Consider the following 23207-nt stretch of genomic DNA (forward strand, 5'->3'; position numbering starts at 1 on the left):
GTAAACATTTTAGAATATATATTAGAGGTAAAGAGAAAGTTGTACATTTTTTTCTTTATGATATACATACCTAATATAATATACAAAGACAAAACCTAGACCTAACTGGAGGGGGTAGCATCCTCGTATACCCATTCTTTGATATTTTATTCTTTATAATTTTGACAAATTATTTTTTTAATGCCTTTAAATATAAACAAGCCTGATAATTAAGTTAGGTACTTATATAACTTAGATGACTGCTTTCAAAAATGCATTAAAAAAAGGAAAGTATTTTAAACATTTTGAGATTTTAAAAGAATATTTTTGGTTCCTAATATACATATTTACAAAACTAGCTCAGTTTTCTCTTATATACTACCTGCCAAATGATCGAGAGTGCAAGATATACAAGTAACGGGTCGGTTAATTACTTTTCATTACTAATAAATAAATTCCTACTGCTCAGCCTGGTCTGTTTTCATAATTAATATAAACACATAGGAAGCATTGTGTAATTTTTTAAGCTGCCTCAAATACTTACTCTAAAATGACTACCGGCTCCTAGACTAACTGTGTTCAATTTATACTTGAAAGTTTAAATCGATTTGTTATATTCATTGTATTGTGTTTGTCACCGTTTATAATTTCTTAGAAACACATAAACTACATGGAACCATAATACTCGTAAGATATATATTATTTGCGGTTTGCATCAGGCAAATTGAGCGCGCGTTTGGCAGCAGCCGCCGTGTCGCGTTGCTACTAGAGGAAGGGCTACGAGTTAGCCCGAAACATGTCGGTTAAACTCGATTTAAGACGTGAGTTATCCGGAGTTTATTTTATTAAATATGAGTGAGTCTCACGGTAGTTTCATGTTTAAAAAATACTTTTGATTGAAAACAACGAGTACAATAAAAAGCGATACAGAAAACAGGTAAGTATAGTCACCTGCATTTAGTAATATCTGCCACTGGGGAGCGTGCAAAAATATCTGACACGTGCGAATAATAATAGAGTCGTCATCCCAACCTATATAACGTCCCACTACCTGGCACAGGCCTCCTCTCAGAATAAGAGGGCTTGGGCCATAGTTCCCACGAGGGCCCAGTGCGAATTGGGAGGATTGTGCAACTTTCCACACGATGTTTTCCTTCACCGAAAACAGAGAAATAAAGAAATAGAGTCATATTAGATATTTATGCTCGCTTCGTTGTGTAAAACATTGATGCCGGTGACTATATGGAGAGAAAATTACAAAGTACTTACTTAAACAAAACAAACAAAATAAGGAAAATACTAATTATAATAATTACAAAGACATCATTTTAGAGTAGCAATTTGTCTAACTTTTCATTGCAGAATAATTAAAAGCTACCTCAGAAAAGACCGCAGCAACCTTCATTAGCGTACATAGTTGAATGCACTTGCAGCTGCATCTCGGGTTCAGGGCGGGGCGTGTCGTTAACCCTGAACTTGCGTCACCGTGAGGTAGTATTCTATATTTACTCTAGAGAACCATCACGTAATCCTTGAAGTTCATGAGATGAGGCGAGGGTTAGGGTTGCCTCTTGGTCGACAAGCTTTTGTTTTTCGGTGACTCAGCACGAGCCAGCAGCAGGGATTGAAACCCATAGTATGTAGGTGAGGTAGACGACTATTCTCCCACTCCTGCTGGGTCGTGCAAAAAAAACACATTGAAATCGGACCCGTTTGAGAGCTACACTGCTTCAGTCAGATAGACAGACATTGGCATCAAACTCAAACTCTTTATTGCATTAAATGTTGTGATGAAGATCTTAAAATGTATGAAACTTCAACATTTGCTCTGTTTATCAAACTTATAACACCCCTCTTTTTCCGTCGGGGGTTAATCTTTACAGAATACTAACACCATTACAATTATGAATAAATCATTATTTTTACATACATACTAAGATGCTAAGCAACCAAGAGTTTTAATATTTTTATAGGGACGTAGCTACGTAATGGTTGGAGGGATTTCTGGTTATAATTGAAAATCTAATTGAATAGTTAACTAACTCCTAGGAGCGTTGCTATGATCATCATTTATGTAATAAAATAGCTTTTCCCCGCGACTTCGTCCGCGAAGAATTAATTTATCGCTTCCCGCAGGAATTATACAATATTTCTCTCCATAAAAACGTACTCCGGACTTCAACAAACAGTAGTAGGTATCGAGAATAAATTTGACCTGACAAATTTAATGTTCTTTTATCGTTTACGGAAATCGAGCAAAAAAATATGTCCGAAACTAACTCTGTCTGCCATTCTGTCTCTTTTTAACCCCCGACACAAAAAGAGGGGTGTTATAAGTTTGACCGCTATGTGTGTCTGTGTGACTGTGTGTGTGTCTTTCTGTCTGTCTGTGGCACCGCAGCTCTTAAACGGGTGGATCGATTTGAATGCGGTTTTTTTAATTGAAAGCAGGTATTCTAGCGATGGTCTAAGTCATCATCATCATCATCCCAGCCTATATACGTCCCACTGCAGGGCACAGGCCTCCTCTCGGAATGAGAAGGCTTGGGCAGTAGTTCCCACGCGGGCCCAGTGCGGATTGGGAACTTCACACACACCGTTGAATTGCTTCGCAGGTTTGTTGTGCAGGTTTCCTCACGATGTTTTCCTTCACCGTAAGTCTAAGTCATGTTTTATCAAAATCAGTTCAGCCGTTTTTAAGATATTGAAATTTGAAGTGACAAAGTCGGGGGTTTTCCAAATTTTTGTTGGTTAGGTTAGCTACCTCTTCACGCTTATATGAAATTTATTATGGAGGTAGTTTAAAATTTTGAGAAGGGCATAGAGTATACAAAAGAGACCTATACTCTTTCTATACATGAATTTTATGCAGATGAAGTTCCAGTCAACAAAATTAAAAAAACATTATAACATAAGCTAATGACGTCATATTTCCATACTGAAACTAGCGTTGTGACTTTCAACAAATTAACTCCAACTGCTGCTTGTCAGTTTAATCATAGAATGTATTTCAAGTCCTTATCTTTCCCTCCAGCAGCTATTTCCAAAATAATGACCCATTTCGATTCAATCCTCCTAAACAAGACTGCATTCGGAGTCGACCGTTCTCCAAATTACTCGCCAGCATGAGAACTGAACCGAGACCAAGCTTGTCTGAACAGTTCAGCGCCCTCCCAAGCATGGAATGCAACTGCATTTTGTTTCGTCGTATTAGATAGATGTGAGTGATTGAGTTGCGTCAACGTTCGTTTAGTTTTAGGGACGTGCTGACTACAGTTTCGAGTTTTTCTCGGCGATATTTTTTTTACAAGATTTGATTTAACTTGCACCATTCGTTTGTTTGTGGCGTACCGTATGACCGGCACTGAAGTTATATGATGCTTTCTGTCGCTCTCTCTCTTTCTCTATAGCTTGTGATGCGACACAACACAAGCCCGTACAACACACTGCTTCAGAGTGAACGCAACTATATAAAATATATGAAACTGATACCGTTCTTATGCGTCACGACACACCACGATAGATAATAAGTAATGTGAACGCGGCTTTAGGCAGGTCGAGGAGGAGATGGCGAGATGACCTGACGCGGAACTAAGCGCGTGGCCATATATAGCTTTGGATAGCGAGACGTGGAAGTCAAGAGGGGAGGCCTTTACCCACTTTGCACAGTAGTGGGACACTGGTGTAGGCTTAGTATAATAATTCGTTTGTAAGTTTTTAAGTTGTGGTTGAAAAATTGGTAAAGCAATTTTGGACCCATATCGAAAATACAAACTGAAACATAGATGCGCAGAAAAACCAGAAAAAGACCAGCGCTGGGAATCGAACCCAGGTCCTCAGCATTCCGTGCTGCCAATCTTAATTTGATTGCTTAATAGCGACATCTCTTGTCCGGGTGAGCGGTTAGTTCCATTCCAATGGAATGTTTGAAAGTTTCTCGATGAGGGCTAAAAAACATAGATAAAGTAACAAAATTTGGAGTTGAGATAAAAAATACAAAAAGACTCCAAAAAACCAATCTCAATCTTGGACCGTTTCCTAGTAGGTATCCGATTTAGCTGAAATTTGGTTTTGCAATTGTGGCAGTCCGACTGAGATTGTCTCCACAAGACGGAACTCGACGGTTGATGGCGGCTACTTAAAATTTAGTAGGTACGAAATGTAATTTGGATAACAATCCAAGTAGGTATAGTCAATAAAAAATACAGCCAGCAAAAATTATTGTAGGTGTCTACTAAAAATATTTTTCACTTCTCATGCTCGTAAAGTTGGTATTTATGCTGGATCTAGGCGACATAAAATTACTTTTTATGCTCTAGTACATAAAGTCAAATCTTCGTCTATGACCACAGACAGATATATAGACAGACATTGGCGTCAAACTTATAACACCCCTCTTATTGGGTCGGGGTTAACAAGTCTTGTCATTGTAAGTTTTTTTTCGTTCCTGCTTAACTAGTTTTGTTACGAGTAAGTCGTACTCTATGAGAGCCCTACGTCAACGCTCTCTCGGTTATAGGTCAGTTAAACGACTGTTCACCCCCAAGCACTGGGTACTGGGTGGCACTGAGATCTGACCGATAGCGGCTAAATTGGAGTCCATTCCTATGACTCGCGAATATAATTAATTCTTGACTTGTTGACGTCGTGTCTCGGATCTTTTGTAATAAAAAAAGTATAAATACTTACCCAAGTTAATTACGTTTAAGTAAATATTTGGCCAATGTCATTTTCAGTTTGAAAGTAGTGGTTTATGTATAACAAAGAAACAAACACAAAATCAAATCTTTTATCTTTATTATTGGTTTAGATTTGTAAATCTGTAGGTTATTAGTAGGGCTCGGAATTTTGCGTGCGGCTATTGACATATTATATATAGAAGAGAGCAACCGCTTTTTATTGATGTTATCGATACTGAAATTAACAATGCAATAGACTTTGAATATAAAATGGTTGTGTGTTGCTCTGAAGATGAGTTCTGGTTGAATTAGAAACGCGTCAGTGTGATGTGGTGGTGGTGCTAGATTTGTGTGATTTGTTTTTACAGAGTGGAGGCGGAGGAACTGCATGAACACACATTTCATGCATCATTTCGTAGCTATCATAAAGGTTGCGGGTGAACAAAGTAATTGTGGCAGTTCGCAAATTTTCGAATCTGTGCTATCAGCCCTTGAGGAGTTCCGTCATCAGCAGTCGACCCTGGCTGCAGCATCAGGTGACATGTATCATATAAACGCATTGTCATTGAAATTGAACAATCATGTAAAGTCTTTTGTGTGTGCCATCAACTTTTGAGGAGTTCCTTTCCATGGAGACGATCCTGGACAGAATGAGCAGGATGTCACTGCTAAATTATTGTATTGTTATCAGATTTACATCAGTTTGCCATCTTCAGACCCCAGTGTTATTACTTTAGCTTGTTCGTTTTCTGATTCAGTTGGAATACCTATAAAATCCTCTTTATTTGTTTTATCCCGTGGGATTTTCGGAAAATCTTTGAAATATTTTGTTACCTCTTAGTATTATCTACCTGCGTGCCAAACTTGAAGTCTCTAATATTTATAATTACGGAGTTAGGGCCACTTTCAAGCGAAAATATAAATTCCATTTATTCCCTAACCCGTGAGAATTTGGATAAATTCAGAAAATTGTTTTACCTACTTGCGTGCCAAATTTGAAGCCCCCTAATAATTATAGTTACGGAAATAGGGTCATTAATTGAAAATAAAAATACAGATCCCATTTATTCCCCATCACGTGGGAATTTCGGAAAATCCTGAAAACGGTTTTTAGCAGTTTACTTGCATGCCAAACTTGAAGTCTCTTATAATTGTAGTTACGGAAATAGAGCCATTTTAAAGTGAAAATGTAATCCCATTTATTTCCTATCCCGTAGGAATTTCGAAAAATCCCTTCGTAGTTTTTTCAAGCGTTCAGCTTCAGCGTTTTGTGCTGTGCGTTGATATAACAGTCAGTCAGTCAGGACTTTGAATTTTATGTATATAAATTGGATAATTCAAATACACGCTTAAAAAAATATAGTCGCCGAACAATTGCACTTTATTTTAATAGAAGCATATTAAAAATAAACATTAAAAAAAAATGGAGACAGTTAAGATCTTTGAGAGTCTCATGTAATATTTTCTAACTCAAATTTGCTTCATTCATACCTATGCGCCGTCAATGCTCTCTCCAAAAAAGAAAAAGTACTGCCTAAAACAGTGTATTTAAATACATACTCGAAATTATTAACAGCGGTATTCTCTCAGAAATACCTACTAAGTTGGAAACATGACATAACTTAGTGCAATCTGCAGCAAAGGGCTTCGTCCCTTGTTCAGGGTCGGCGACCCAATGTAGTGCAGCTGATCTGAACCCCGAGTCGACGCTCTCTTATGTAAGATATTGTGATGTCAGAGGTAAATGCAAATCGTTGCAGAATTACGAGTCTGCTAAATTGTTTTTTTATAGTTTGATGGAAATAAACTGTATTTGTAGATTTGTTTGTTAGCTTAGCACGCGACTTTGTTTGTGGAGAACTAGTGAATTTGCATATATTTTTTAATAAACAGAACCATAGTGCAACTGTTAGCGTGATAAAGAAACAAATACACACAAGTCAAGGCTCCATTTACCGTGCCTCAGTTATCGAAATGATAAATAAAATAAATATAAAAACGTAGAGACGAAATAAAACGATCTTCCTTTACGTTGGTAAAATAGTTAAATCTGTTTTGAGTTTTCATGTTTTAAAACTCCCCAGTCTAACAATCCAGACCAAAAAATAAGGCAGTTTCGTTTAACAAAGTCCCATGTGGGGTGTGGGTGTTACTACAAAAAGCCAGGACAAAGCCTCACAGAAACAAGTGAAAGAGACTGAAAAAGCATGTCTTTGTCGACGTGCAAAGCAGATTTTTTGATTTTTTTAACATAACGCCATTTGCAATTTTGGTTTCCCGCGCAGGAATCTAAGCCTAGGTATTTCAGGAATTTTGGTTTGTAAACCATTTTCTGTATGTGAAACTACGAAATAATTAAGTACCTATTGTGCGTCAGTCTGTCACCACTATTTTTCAGAAACTCAGAGTCATCGAGTTGAAATCGTAACAGTAATATAACCTGTTAAAACTATTATTAATGTGTTTAATACTAATTATTATATTCAATATTGAGGTTTCTAAGTTTACGAAATTAGACGATAACTGATATTCTGAATAGTAGGTACATATTTTAATATTTTCGTAGATAAACCGTAGATATGTCAAAACATGTATATCTTTACCATGTAAAGTAATTATGATTTCATAAAAAAACAATTATCTATGCACTTGACTTATATTTAGTGGTACAAATGCAACTATAATTAAATTTTATTTGGCTATTTACTCTCTACATATATTGTGCATTGAATCAAAAGTTTAGTCGACAAATCTGAAGACGGACTGAAAAGAGATTTAATTATGCTACAACCGTGCTACAACCACGAATATTATTTATAAAAATATAAACAAAGCTCTCAGTTTTCATTATATTTTTATAACGAAACAAGACTATTTGAGTTCAAAGCATAAAATATTTTATTGAACAAAATATAAATCTTTAGCGAATATTTAATATTATTCTTATATTACAAGAGCAAGGTTTCGATAAATTATATTTCAGTCTACAAAGAGGCTTATGGTTAATGATTAATTACTCCGAGCCAAAGTAATAAAGCAAAGGGTTAATAATAAATTACAAAAGTAATTAAAATTTCATTGTGTTATTTAATACCTCTATTAAAATTTAAAATCTGAAGATGATTGTGTATTGTGATGACTTAATGCTCGTGCTGAGGCTGTATTGCACCCGCTTAACGGGTTAGTCTCACTTCGTCTAAAAAGCAACTGGTCTATGTAGCATGTGGTCTAAAAAGCAGCTGGTCTATGTAGCATGTGGTCTAAAAAGCAGCTGGTCTAAGTAGCTAGTGGTCTATAAGGCAACTGGTCTAAGTAGCAAGTGGTCTAAAACGCAACTGGAAGCTGGTCTAAAACGCTTTTCGCCTAAAACGCAACTGGTCTAAAAATACAACTCGTCTATAACGCTACTCGTCTAAAATGCAACTGGTCTAAAACGTTTTTAGTCTAAATCTCATCTCGTCAAAAATGCAAGTGGTCTAAACACAAATTAGTCTCACTATACTCACTACCATACGTACGAAATCTTTTTGAGTAGGCTTCATTACGACTTCACACTAATATTATAAATGCGAAAGTTTGTTTGTTCGTTACAATCACGCGTAAGCTGAACGGAATTTGCTAAAAATTTTCACGCAGGTAGGTGGGTGCAAAATTTCAGTGTGTGTCTTCTAGGATAGGACATAGAATATTTTTATCCCGGTAAAGTGTTCCTGTGGGATAAAATTAAATTAACTTACAACAAACTGCAGGCGGAATAAACAATAAGATACAAGTAATAAAGTTTGAATTTTAGATTGCTTGCTGGCATGCATACCTACTTATGTGTGATAGTCTGATAGGATAGCTTTTACTCGAAATATGATTTCTAATAAATCCTGCAGTTTTCGTTTTTAGTTTGATAACCAGGGTGGAAAGTGAACCATCCCACCTGAGATATTTCTGGCGCAAATAGTTCGAGGGTAAAATGGGTACTTACTTAATTTTACCCGAGTTAAACATTCTACTTTTCATTTCGACTGTGAGGAAAATAAATTTACAGAATTATAATGTATTATGAATATGATATAAATTAATAATTACTTAGTTACTAATGAAAATATAGTAAGATGATTAAAAAATAGTAATGAATTAAAACTAACAAGTATCTACTTAGACCAGCTGCTTTATAGACTACTTGCTACTTAGACCAGCTGCTTTATAGACCACTTGATAATTAGACCAGTTGCCTTATAGACCACTTGCTACTTAGACTAGCTGCTTTATAGACCACTTGCTAATTGGACCGCTTTCTTATAGACCACTTGCTACTTAGACCAGTTGCTTTTTAGACCACTTGCTACTTAGACCAGTTGCCTTATAGACCACTGGCTACTTAGACCAGCTGCTTTTTAGACCACATGCTACATAGACCAGTTGATTTTTAGACGAAGTGAGACTAACCCATCGCGTATCAGAAACGTTGCGCAATTAGACCCTCTGGTTTCTTTTTTTTTTCAATAATGAAGAATACCTAAGTTAATTCCCTATTTAGCAATTTCGCTCAAAAGGAGATTTAGTCCAATTTTAGTTTTTTAGATGTACGTAGTTTTGGATGTGCGTCGATGGATCAGTCAGTAAGATTTTATAACTATAGTAAGCTATGAAACTGTGACACAGAATCACAGGTATTGTTTTTTTTTCGAGAATTTATTCAGTACTTATGATTTTCGTTCGCACATTTTTATTGACGTGGTGGAAGATTCTTTTATAGTTTCCTGTAGTACCCTTAGTGTAAGTTTTCGGTTACAAAATACGTCTCGATCGCGTTCGCGTTAAAATCTCAATTTGTATGGAAACACGAACAGCGCCTAGAGGCGTTTGCGATGTTCGTCTTTCCATACAAATTGAGATTTTAACGCCAACGCGATCGAGACGTATTTTGTAACCGAAAACTTACACTAAGGGTACAGTTTATCTAGTAGAAGTACAGGATGTCTAATAAATAATCGAAAATGTCATTTAAATTCTACATTCATAAAAAAGTGACTACAAAAATAAAGCGGCTAAAGAACTGAAATAATGTCCTTTATATATAAGTAGTTATCAATTCTGTTTTGAACACATACACTTTACAACGTTAAAATAAGAAACAATAAATGCAATAATACGCTTACTTCTTTTAAACAAGTTTAAAACCCAGTTTAGACCTGCAACAAAAATTGTGTAAGTACGGAGCTCGATTAACTAGGTATACTCAACGGCACAAAATTTGACCCACTGTAAATATATTTTTTTGCCGCTTAATTTATTTCAAACTACAACTTACGCGATTTTCCTTGCAAGTCTAAACCATAAACTAAATATTACTAGCTTAAATTGACTTATAGAGGTGCGAGTGAAGAAACCGATCCTTACGGCATAAGCTATATGTGGGAAAGAGATAAAATCAAAATGACAGCGTGACCCGTTTTGAATCAGTGAGCCTCCTTTCGCCTCCTGTCAAAATTTTCTTCGTATTTGTTTTGTGTTTTTTTCTGCAATCCTTTCGATTTTTTGCATAAAACGGTAGGATTCCAGAATGGTGTCGTGTTCTGAGTTGAGCTGTGATACAACCTACTGCAATAACCCAAATTACGTTTATGGTCTAAACTGGACTTCAGACTTCTAGTATCCACGGTGACGTTGTCAAACAGAAATCTCTAGAAGACGTTGTTTTGTTGACATTACGAATTTTTCTCCTATTACTCTATAATTTTATCATTTTTGAGAAATCTCAGCAATGGGTGACGATCATAAATCCAAGATGGACCTGAGCCGCTCCAAAGGCGACCTTGGCAATCGATCCACGTTGGGAGTAAAATCGGGGATGCTTAAATCTCAAGCCCAGCTAGCAGGGAGGTCGATGAGTAGGATGAAAGTACGGCGACCTTCCTTCGGGTTCACTGGAGTACCGGGAATCAGGCCTGTGGAGAGGACCTCTAATGTAAGTTAACTTGACATAAGAGATATTTTTTATTTATAACAATAAGCAATAAAACACAATACATTAAACATTTAATAATTATGACTATGTACAAAAAATATATAACCTAGCCTAACCTATAAATAAAAAATCCCTCCTAGATCACCGTCGCTGTTCATTGTGCCGAGAAGGCTGGGCATTCCCGTGTTGTATTGCAAGGCTAAACCTTTGCCCGAAATAGCTGCCAGCCCTCTGGTCACTTGAAACATCAATGAGGCGCGCGGATATCTCTTTCGCGATATCACGGGCGCCTAGCCCCCACGGCCCTAGGGTCTCAACACCAAACTGCGCAAAAATATAGCCCTCCCCAAGGGCTGCATATTTGCGCCTTTTGAGCTGTTCCGCTGTTGCTGCTGCGGCGCCGGCCATGGAGGTCGTCGCTGGGATGTGTGAAGGAGCTAGCAGATTATACTACTACAATTGATAATAACATAATCTTATTTTTTTCCTTTCGAAGTAAAAAACTATGAAAACAAATTACTTAACTGACAGAATGGGTTATGATATTATGATTTAAACTCGGGTTTTGTTCCGCGTACCTTGATCAAGAAAAGAAAAAAACTAAATTAAAATAAATCAAGGTACGCATAACAAAACCCAAATTTAAATCATAAAATTAGTAATGACCGCGATAGTCTGAAACATTGTGTGGGCTAATAATAATTATGTACCTTGACCATTTTTTGCTGGTCATACAAACATTTATAAATATACTCAGCGGCACAAAATTTGGCCCACTCTAACATACAAAATTACCTAGTTATTACTGCATACATTTGAGGACTACATTTGTCGCTCAGTATTATTATAAAAATGAGTATGACCTGTCATTGACATCAGCAATGTAAAACAAACCTAAAAATTGGTCCAATAAGCAAAATTGAAAATACTAGAGTATAAAGAAAAGGACAAAAACAGAAGATGAAACCATTCCTCATCAATGTCTGTCATGATTTTAAAAGTGATAGTGATGAATACTCGTATTAAATTTTGTTGTCTCTTTTAATTTTTCGTTTCGTATTTGTGACGAATATTTTTGTTATAATTACCGTCATTTCGTGCAGCCACAATTTGTTGGTTCTACACTAATTTCCTTTTTCAGCTTGGCATCGAGTTCAAGCGTCCTCCTCTCATGTACTTCAATACGTACCAGCTGGACCCAAGACGTTTTTTCCATATTGCCAACGTTACGAAACTCGTCGAAGAAATGTTGGACGAGTCCTTCGAAGGACATAAATATAACATTATGGTATAGTAGCTTTATTATCAATACAATTAATCTATAGTATAGATTAGGTAATATTTATACCTATAAAAAGTATAGGTTTTAGAATAGGAGGGACCCATCTCTTTTCATGGGTGTCGTGGTGATTTAAGCTGCGTTACCACCAGAGGGCCTACTCCAAAATTCGAAAATTGAAGTTCGTACCTATCGTACCGTACCGTCCCTCTCACTCTCGTATTAAATAGTATAACCAGAAGTCAATCACATGTATTTACTTTACTTTTCATACCTACGCTCGGCGATCGCTCTAGGGTTGTCAACTATGGCTTATGCACAAAAAATTGTCGTGGTAGTGGCACTCGTATCTAGTTGTTTGATTTATTGTTGAGAATGAAACGGGAAGAATGGAACTTTAAATTAATAATAACTAAAATATTTTAATTTTAATGTCATTGTTATATTACAAATTTGGCACAGAAAATATCGACATAGGCGAAATGCACGATTATTTTTTCAAAATTGTAATAAATTCGCATTCTCTTTATTGCACAAAACGGTTCATAGACGCGTGTCTCAAGCGGATGGCACTCGCGCTCGCACTTTTTCCAACCGGTCCGAGATATCATGTCCGTGAGCAGTGTCTATGTGTGCGTTGCTCAAACCGCACTTGTACTAATATTGATTTCTGTACCTATCTATTTTGTGGTATAACCGTCAGTGTAGGATACGAAATTCGAATTTTTGTAGTATAGGACCTGTGATGTGCGAGGATGTGTTGCGAGGAATATGTCTCTCATGACATGAACCAATAGAAACGCTTCCTTTAGGTGCCTATCCTCGCTCCTTTCAGCTGTTGCTACTAGAACTATACTGTGCTAGGACAAGAAAGTGAAGCGTTTTTTGGTTCATGACAAACACATTCATCGCAACGCATCCCCACACATCCCTGGTGGAAACTCAGTCTGAGGGATCTGATGTGATAGTAGACAGCAGTGCTCACTATTACCAACTAAGACTACTATAGTTTCAGAAAAAACCGGGGATGCTTGCGTGATTGCTTGATTGCTGGAAATATTAGAGTGGGCCTATTTATTTGGTGGACTTTGTGACAGATAAGACGTTTCAGTAGAGTGGATCTTTTGATAGTATACATTTCGTTGAGGTGACCGTATAGAGTGGAAGTTTTCCATTGGTCGTGGTACCATCAGCCAAATAAGTGGTCTATCAATTTTTAAACAAGTTCCTATCAAATGAATATGTCACTAAAGTCGAATTTTCAAGTTGACAGACACGTCTATTGGCATTATTGTTTTATGATATGCAAACGATTATCAACTTTAGGGTGGTAGACTACATATTTGGCTGGTGGTGCACTGGGCGTTTTGATAGAGCAGTGTGGACCCAAAGAATTGTCAACTGTGATGAAATTTATCATCAACATTTCTTCCAGGATTCTCCAGCTTTAGCGATCCGCCTGGCCGGTGAGATCATGCGTAAGCTCAAAACGATGGACTTCGAACGGTACAGGTTCATCTCAGTAGTCACTATTGGGCAACGAAGATCGCAATGCTATAATAACGCAATCACGTTTTTGTGGGACCACGAGCGCGACGCATATGTGAACGTGCAGAGAGATGTTCCCACTGCTTTTATACAGGTCACTGTTTTTGGGATCTATCTTGATTAAATTCAATTGTCGTTCTCAGAGAATCTATGATTCAACTTAGAGCGAGCTCCCCTCTTATGTCCTCTTTCTGGGATGTTGTTGTCTAGTCTTACTTTATCTTACTTTACCTAAGTATTTAAAGGACAACGGTTGTAGATATACCTAGCTGTCCTTGATATTTACGCTGTAGTACCTATATATAGTTGAGATCTCCTAGAACTGCACAATAAACTGCTCAAAAATATTATATAACAACAGTACGACTAGTGCATAAATATTTTTAAACGATCACCACATATACATTAGAAAAGTCTAGTCCATATAGTATTTCGATTAAAAAAACTTATACGGCTGTTGAAAATATTTTCAATTATTCTGTTGATAATCATGATAATTATAGCATAGTTGTATTTTTAAAGGCATTTCAGTTTACTGATTTTACATTATTTAATTTTGTTGTAATTTTATAACTTACATTAAAATTATTACGACTTTTTAGTGTTTTTTCTTCACTTTAGTTATACGTGGCTAAAACAATGATACGATATTCGATCTCTTTGTCATTCACACGAAATGATTGAAAACCGTTTAAATATTCAAATACAAATGCAATAATTATGAATTTTTCATTTCCCGTGTGATGAGTCTTAAAGAAGAATGTTTGTAGCCTTATTTTTGATACAAGCTTCTGATAGTACTTTTTGTTGATTGTACCTACTTGCATAGGAGTTTCTTAATGCGCAGACGATCCTGGCTGAACCATAAGAATGTCACTACCAGATGATTATATTATCACCAGATTTACATACTTATGCCATAAGCCGATAAGTCAATCCGATCACTGGAAGTGGGTCCAAAATTTAACATACATAGCAAGTTAAATAAAAGCTTGTAATAAATCCATAGCTCTGTTGTTCCGCAATTTAACGAAACTAACACAATATTTCTCGCACCTAAATAGTAAATGGCTTGACACCGCTAAAATGGCACGGCAGTAATATTTAACATTAGAAGCCTTGAAACTCAGTGAAACTCCCAGACCATTTCCAAGCCATTCGGCCCAATCGCTAACTAGCAACAAAGGACAAACACCCGGACAACCCAACTATTTACTAATATTTGCCTTAGCATTTGATTTGTGGGCTGCGACCCGGACAGTGCTCGATAAGTTTTCCTCTCAGACCAAAGACTAGAACAGACGGTTGATAATTTTGATAACTTAATAAGTCACTTTACTCTTAGGTATATCTACTTTCTAGCTGTTGTCCGCGACTCCGTCCGCAGAAGAATTCATTTATCACTATCCCGTGGGAGCTATAAAATTTTCAGGGATAAAAACTATCTTATGTCCTTTTACGGGACTCAAACTATCTGTATACCGAATTTCATCTAAATCGGTTCAGCGGTTGAGACGTGATAAAAGAAAAGAAAGAAAAAACATTTATTATATTATGAGGTAACAAACAACCGAACAAACAAACAGACTTACAAAGTTTCGCATTTATAACATTAGTTGGAAGTGGGGTTAGTATATTTAGAGGTATATTTCTAAAAAAAAAACAGACAAACCGCCCGCGGAATAGTTTGCAGTTTGCATTTGTAATAAGTTTCCAGAATAAAATGATTTTAGACCTTGTCACTAAGGTAATAAAGGTGTTACTAACCCATAATACGTACAACTTGCGCAATGGCGGCACAATTATTATCTAGATTACTACTTCTAACTCATTGCAATCAAACCTAAGTTAGAGCAGACCGAATTGGCGAACTCTGTTTCTATCTTTACCTTCTGTCTATTTTTATCTTTGATCTAAGCCATTATCCGATTACGCGTGGTGAAAGGTTACTATTTGTGTTCTAGTTTCGGGAACTTCGCAAATATTAATTATAAATTATTACTTACTTTACTAGTCCTACGAATGTTTTCGTAGCTTAGCTTTCCCTGAAATAAAAAAATAGCGAAAACTGAGTTTCGTTGCGACCGAAGTGATTGCTGCTCGACACCAAAACTGCAGTAAGTATTTTTGACAATAACTGGCCAAAGCAAACCGTTGCTCGGCCACTAGTTAGTAATAGAAAATAAGCGAAGTCTAGCCAGGACTTACAGATCGCTAGTTAATAAAATAGATCTAGAAAACAATTTTAAAGTACAATCGACTGAGAAAATTGAAAGACTGGTAACATTTGAACTGTTCGGCGTCGCAATCTCCTCTGCAATTTCGTTTCCTTTAAAATTCATACCTTCATTCGAATGTTCTCGCAGTTGCTTACTGTACAGAGCAAACTTTATCTCCAATTCACTTTTAGGTAGGTAAAGATGAAGTTGTTCAGTAAAATAAGAGTTTATGTGACAGTAGAGTGAATCATCACTATCGGGGGAAGTTTAAGAAACCAATTCACTTGCAAACTATTTTTTTATTTTATTTTTGCTGCCATAAAATTAGGATTTATAATCAAAGTTGACTTATAACTGAAATTCATTTTAGAACAGAATGCAACCAGAATGACCAGGCAGCACGGCTGCTGCCGACTCGATTGTTTGTTATCCAGCGTAAATCGTAATTTTATCAGGGCTCTAGTTAGACGGACGATGTTTCTTGTTACTTGTAATAGGCAAGAAGAAGCAAGAAGAGAGCTAACATAACAATATCATTTCATTTGTCGTCGATGTCTCTTATCCACTGAAAGGTTGACTGGTAGAGATGTACAAGCATCTCAGTTTTGACAATTCTATTTTTATTTCTTTTCTTTTGTACAATAAAGAGTTTACATACATACATACATTTTTTTTAAATTTATTTACCCATTTATGTTTTACAAAAAAAAAATACAATTATACTTCGCCAAACTGCAAAACAGTTTGTTTGCGAACACACATAAATATTGCTTAATTAATGACACTGTTTGTGGGCTGCAAATGGCCTTTTGTAATGAGACCTGTGTAAAAAGTTTACAGTGATATGTGGTATGTGGACTATGTGGTGGTGAAATGGGGTAACCACACTCATTTTCACTTTTTTTATTAGCCTCTGTATGTGTCCCACTGCTGGGCATTAGCCTCCCTTCTTGACCTCAACATCTCGCTATCCACAGACACATCCGGCCACTCTATCAGGTTCTGCGTCTAGGTCATCTCGCCATCTACGCCTCACAAAGTAATAAGCACATTCAATCGAATCACTTAACTGCTCTCGGACAGTACTGTAGGGGCTGTATACCGCTGGCAGGTGGTAAAACTGACCACCTGGCACGCTAGATTGACGTTATTATGTATAATGATAGTATTTTTATACTGTACGACTCTAGAATTGTATTTTAAAAGACGATTGACAGCGGTATACATGCCGGAGCACAGATTGCTCCCGACAGCCTGAGCGGCTGGACCTAACTATATCTGTAAAAGTATATTTAAAACTACAATAAAACAAGATACTGAAGAATTCAAATTTTTATTTGAACTGAGTTTAAAGCCACTCGCGTAGACCCCTTTACCTAAGCTCTTACCAAGTTACAGTCCCCACAGTACTATCCAAGAAAAAATACAACGATTTCTGTTTAATACTTAATAATGGTTAACCTGTACCTATACTGGAACTAATGTGTAAACTATACACGCATGCTAGCATCAACATCATCATCCCAGCCTATACATGTCCCGCTGCCGAGCACAGACTTCCTCTCGAATGAGAGGGCATGGGCCGTAGTTCCCACGCGACCCCAGTGCGGATTGGGAACTTCACACACACCATTGCATCGCTTCATTAGTTCGTGCAGATTTCCTCACGATGTTTTAAAAACATGTCGCTGCCGACTTTGGTTTTTATAAACGATGGCGGTAGGATGACGGTCAAAGTGCCCAGGTAGCATGGCGGAGGGGAAATAGGTGTAAAGGATTATCCCGTATTAAATTATCTAAGCAATTCTACCGTAATTTTATTGTAGAAATAACGATACTGATGAAATTATGGTAGAATGCTTAGATGTTTTAAAGCTCGTGGAAAATTTCAAATGTAATTTCGTTAATGAATTTCGTAAAACACAAAGATACAAGTCCGGGTTTTGGACCCACGGTCCTCTTGAGAGGCCATAGTTTAACCCTCAAGCTACCACGACTCCATATAAACCTATGCCAGCATATAAACCTCATATGCTTGACCTATCCTATGTGGGCGTTTGACTAAATCCAGTTTAATCAAGCGAACTGGGTTAACAGCTACAATGTGCCCTATTACATGATGCAGTAAATCAAGTGGGCAACGTCCCGTCCAATGTGCGAATATTCTGGATGCTCTGCGTGTGGTGTGTTAAACTACAAGCTAAATGTTATATTATTAAATTAAAGCGAAACTAGAATACAATTCGAAAGTACCGTTGGCAGAACAATACATATAAGGGATATATATATATTTTTTATTCAACTGGATGGCAAACGAGCAAGTGGGTCTCCAGATGATAAGAGATCACCACCGCCCATAGACACCTGCAACACCAGGGGGATTGCAGATGCGTTGCCAACCAAATTAGAATCAAAAGTCAATCTTTTGTATCGTTATTGTTGAAAATGCAGACACTACTACTTATAACTAGCTTTTGCCCGCGGCTTCGCCCGCGTGCAATTCGGTTATCGCGCGCTGTTCCCTCGGGAACTGCATTTTTCCGGGATAAAAGTAGCCTATGTAACAAAAGAGAGACCAGTGGAGTAGAGAGTGGACCAGAGGATAGACTTCTATAGGATAGATCTCTATGCCAAAAATCACGTCGATCCGTCGCTTCATTTCGACGTGAAAGACGGACAAATATACAAACATACAAACACACAAAGATACAAACACACACTTTCGCATTTATAATATTAGTATGGATAAATTTACATATGCAGCAGCAGTTTTTATTAAAAATATAAAATTCATCTGAAAAATATATTATTATTTTCCTGGGTCTAGTGCATAAACTAAATTCTTCATCTGTAGGTATTCACCGTATAAAGTTCATCTCTCTAAACAAGACTCCTTATAAATAAGAGACAATAATAATACAGATGCCATTACACCAATATGATTATTTCTAAGTAAACTGCTAAAAACCAAAATTACAAGTTAAATCTTTTACTTTGGTCGCGAATCTCGTACTACATTCTAACAGAGTAGAAATCTGTTTTCTAACTTTACCGCTTCCCATTGCCTCTTCATTTCAACTTTGCCTCACTGAGCAAAGTTTTACATTCATTTGTTCTCATTTGACCTAACACTTAAACTCAACTAGTTGGGGTATCCAAAGCGTAAGTTTGCATTTTATGGTTATAAAATTTGCATATTTAAACCGCCATTGCTTAGTGCGTTGATCGTTAGAACAAAGTATTTGCGTTATCTTGGACAAAAGCCGAGTGGGACAAAAGTCCGAGGGTTCGCCGGGTCACGTCTAAGTGCAAAACAAACCGGGGCAAGTCCTCGTTTCACGAAGTAACGCACTCAATTTGTGAAGATTAGCGCTGTGTGCATGTGCACTTCCGCGGAGCAAGCATCCGCAATTCACGCTGAGTCCAATCCATTAGGTACTTAGTTATGTGTTAGTTTGTTTAATTATAAGTTCAATGTTGAATGTGTATGTCTACTTTGAAATATAAAATCAACTTATAAAGCGCAATTTTATTGATCTGATCCTAGAAGGCACATAACCGTAAGTCCTCAAGTTTATACTTCAAATAACTTTATTACATTATTTACATTATTTAAGGTATACCGTAGGCGACAAGCTAGCAATGTTATACCTTTACTTGCCCGAATTTCATGTGCTATAATATTCAACCGCCATAATATTGTTTCTTATAAATTCATTTGCACTACTCATTGTTTACCATATTAATCAAATGACAGAATCTTTGTTTCCCATAATATTAATTTAAATAATTTCATTTTTCATAATCATTGTGATGTAAGCCATAAGTATCACATGCCATAATGCCATTTGCCATCCATGTAAACGGTGAGTATCGACACTATATACTGATAAATCCCATGCGTCAAACAAGCCTTTGAATTAGGTAAATTTTACCAACATAGGTTAGGTTAGGTTAGAATTGCGACATTTGATTTGTGCGAGCGAGCGAGCAAGACGGTTCGGAGCAGAAGCGTCTCGGATAGCTTAGGTTCAGAAGTCTTCGTTGTTAAATATTTTTAGGGGTTCGTAGCTGAAAAGGAAAAAACGGAACCCTTATAGGATCACTTTTTGTCCGTCTGTCTGTCTGTTTGTCTGTCTGTCAAGACCCTTTTTTCCGGAACGCGTGGAGGTATCAAGCAGTAATTAATATTAAATACTGAGGTCTACTGTCCCATGAAGCTGTGAAAAAATCAAACTTCTAAGCCAACGCAATCAAAAGATGCAGCCGTTTATGCTGCAAATTTCCGCAAATTTTCGAAACTCGCAAGGGAATCAAAACCTACAGGGTACTTCCCGTGAACTCAGAATCTTGAAATTTGGTATGAATGTAGCTATTATAACACAACTAACAACAAGAAAATTCTGAAAATCTTGATTTTTGTCTGTCTGTAAATATCAATGACCAATCTAATCTGAGCCCACACTGAGTACATTTTGCTTAAGAGTAGGGCTCTGCATACACTGGATGTATTAAATCACTCTGAAAAAGCGAGAAATATCTTTAAGACACGATTCCTATTTACTTACATACCTATAATGTGTCCGGAACCCTCGGTGCGCGAGACCGACTCGCACTTGCCCGGTTTTTTATAGCAGCCCGGATAATAAAGATAATAGATAGATTAGTATAGAAAAAAGCAATTTTAATCAATCATAATCAAAATAAACACTATTTAGTATGGCGTTTGAATATTCTATTAAGTAATATTATTGCACTTCATAATATGGAAAACAATACGTATCGCATTCGTATCATTATGACATCTAATTTTCGGGAAAATAAGAATATCAAATGTATTTTCTAGTAGGTAAATGAAGTTTCGGAAAAATGGAATTATAGCATATAACTTTCGGGCAAACAATAGATAACCGCTAGCAACCTGTCACTATTGTACCGTTTTAGTCAAACTTAAAACCTAAAATTGCTAAAAGTGGCTCCGAAGCGGTAACGTTTCGTGTGCTCTGCCTACCCCGTTTGGGAATATAGGCGTGATGTTTGTGTGTGTTAAAATATTTAAGCATCACAGCATGTATTTCTTGTGACCCACATTGCCATATCTATGAGTATTTTCAAATGTATTCTTCGAAATATTTTTTTTTCTTCGCTTAATAATTCGAAGAATCTAAGTTAGATCTGTTAGATAGGTACCTGTTTGTGTTATGAGTCCATTGAGTTTGTTATGAAATATCGCATCGTCAGTAAAGCCTCTTAGTTAATCTTGACATTTTTAAGACTCTTGAATTCTTTACTGAGATCATCTTAAGTCCTTTGTCTCAATTTTTATATTCGCATACACATTTCTTTTAAGTTCAATATCCAAGACAAACAAATGTTTCATAAATTTTAAATTCGTATAATACAATCACCAGCACCAATATCTGACACAACCAAGCGTGCATAAATATCTGATACGACTCTATTTTTAGGGCCGGTAGAACGTGGGGTCAGATCCCTTTTTAGGGTTCCGGAGCCAAAATGGCAAAAACGGAACACTTATAGTTTCGCCATGTCTCTGTCTGTCTGTCTGTCCGTCCGCGGCTTTGCTCAGGGACTATCAATACTAGAAAGCTGTATTTTTGCACGGATATATAAGTAAACTATGCCGACAAAATGGTACAATTAAAAATTTATAAAAAAAATTTTTTAGGGTACCTCCCATAGACGTAAAGTGGGGGTGTTTTTTTTCTCATCCAACCCTATAGTGTGGGGTATTGTTGGATAGGTCTTTTAAAACCATTAGGGGGTTGCTAAAACGATTTTTCGATTCAGTGATTTGTTTGCGAAATTTTCAACTTTAAAGTGCAAATTTTCATTAAAATCGCGCGTCCCCCCGCTCTAAAATCTAAACCGGTGGGTGGAAAAATTTGAAAAAAATCAGGATGGTAGTAAGTATATCAAACTTTCAAGGAAGGCTAAGTTTGCTAAAATATACCTAAACTTGGAAGATTCCTTATAAAATACGAAATCCTTTGAAAAATATTACTTATTTTTTTCGTAATGGCTACGAAACCCTATTTTGGGCATGTCCGACACGCTCTTGGCCGGTTTTTCAATGTGTTTTTGAGTGGTGACTGTGTATGAGAAGATTCAGCGTAAGTGGGCCCTCCAGAGGGTGGATTATTGGCCTGTTAATGGTCAGGAGCCTGATGGATGCAAGCGGTGCAAAACTGCACATTTTAGAGTTATTTGGTGAAAGCCATGTCCATGACGATTAATTGACGATGAATTACTTTCATAAGTAGTACAGTCATGTGTAAAAATATGTACTTATTCAAAGTTTCAAAATATGTACCACAGACTGTTATTCCGACGCAATAAGGCCGTAGTAGGTAACATATTTTTGAGTGGTTCGAATTTATACTTATTTTTGCACTTGACTGTACATTACTGCAGAGGCCATGAAGTAACTCGTTTTACCCCAAACTCGTCCATCAATCCCTGTTCTGGCCGAGGTTTTTATAATGCTTTTCTCAAACAATGTAACGAAATATTCATTTCATCGATCCATCCATCCATCCATCCATCCATCCATCCATCCATCCATCCATCCATCCAATGTTTGTAATTTTTCCTTTGTCAGTTAGGGCAGCGGACAATAATGGATTTTCATACATTCCTTATGGCCTAGGCCAAGAAGTAATGTAGGGATAGGCAGCCATAAATATGAGAAACTTCATGTCTCCATTTCGTGACATTAACGCATACATTTCCGAGCATGCTTGAGAACACCTATTTTTCTTTAGCTATCTATTGGCATTATGTTTTTAATACCACAAATAGGCGCAGAGGGCATGAGTAGACAGTTTATGGACTATTATAGTACTTTTATGTTTTTTAAACGGTTAAACGAGCAACATGTAAAAGTTTGCTTTGCAGCAGTCTTGTTATAGCATTTTATTAGCTTTCTGGGCGATTGGACGGTTGAAAAGATCGTTAAAGTTAATATGAGGTTAGGTTGTATTCGAAGGCACGTACCGTTCTTTTTTTATCGCCGCTGACGTTGCTTGTAATTTACTTGATACCTATGTAGATATCAGAAAGGCAAATTGAAAATCTGAAAGTCAACGATGTTGTGTTTGCTTGATACACGTGTGCCATTGAATGGTATGTACGAGTACATACATTCTTATGCGGGCGATAAAATTTACCGTCAAAATAATATACATATCGTTAAGTTAAGTTCGGTCAAAGTATTTAATTCTAATCCTAACTTTAACATGATCGAATAAATCGTTACTGAGCAGTTTGAAGTAATGTGAAAGTACTGTGGTACGTACAGTCAAGGAATTTAATTCATGGGCCACCATTGGAACCTTTTCAAATGAAAAGTCATTACGATTTTCCTTGTAAATTAATGCGCTGTCACTATGACGTTTACTGAGAAAATGGTTCCATGGTGGCCTATTAATTAAACTCCTTGACCGTACGTTCAGGTTAACTTTACACAAGGTAATATATCGTAATTAAACCTACGTCCGTATGGCCGGATAGCTCCATCT

General features: G+C 36.8%; 1 protein-coding gene across 2 annotated transcripts; it reads left to right on the forward strand.

The window, feature by feature from the left end:
• Positions 1-734: 734 nt before the first annotated feature.
• On the forward strand, positions 735-13967 carry LOC141427820 (dynein light chain Tctex-type protein 2B-like). Of its 2 annotated transcripts, none has more exons than XM_074087406.1 (5): positions 735-800; positions 1342-1470; positions 10406-10620; positions 11762-11908; positions 13335-13967. In XM_074087406.1, exons 3-5 carry the CDS (start codon positions 10417-10419, stop codon positions 13569-13571), a joined length of 588 nt encoding a protein of 195 aa, XP_073943507.1. In that variant the 5' UTR covers positions 735-800; positions 1342-1470; positions 10406-10416; the 3' UTR covers positions 13572-13967. The 2 variants fall into 2 exon arrangements, with proteins under 2 accessions (XP_073943507.1, XP_073943508.1); XM_074087407.1 differs by having other exon boundaries at positions 10415-10620.
• The last annotated feature ends 9240 nt before the right edge of the window (positions 13968-23207 follow it).

This window comes from Choristoneura fumiferana, chromosome 5 (assembly GCF_025370935.1).
Source record: "Choristoneura fumiferana chromosome 5, NRCan_CFum_1, whole genome shotgun sequence".
Lineage (NCBI taxonomy): Eukaryota > Metazoa > Arthropoda > Insecta > Lepidoptera > Tortricidae > Choristoneura > Choristoneura fumiferana.

What these genes read in the sequence shown, in the direction of transcription:
- LOC141427820 (XM_074087406.1), top strand. Translation starts at nt 10,417, where the DNA reads ATGGGTGACGATCATAAATCCAAGATGGACCTGAGCCGCTCCAAAGGC. An exon ending in CTGTGGAGAGGACCTCTAAT is followed by an intron (nt 10,621 to 11,761) that starts GTAAGTTAACTT and finishes TTCCTTTTTCAG; the next exon opens with CTTGGCATCGAGTTCAAGCG. An exon ending in GACATAAATATAACATTATG is followed by an intron (nt 11,909 to 13,334) that starts GTATAGTAGCTT and finishes CATTTCTTCCAG; the next exon opens with GATTCTCCAGCTTTAGCGAT.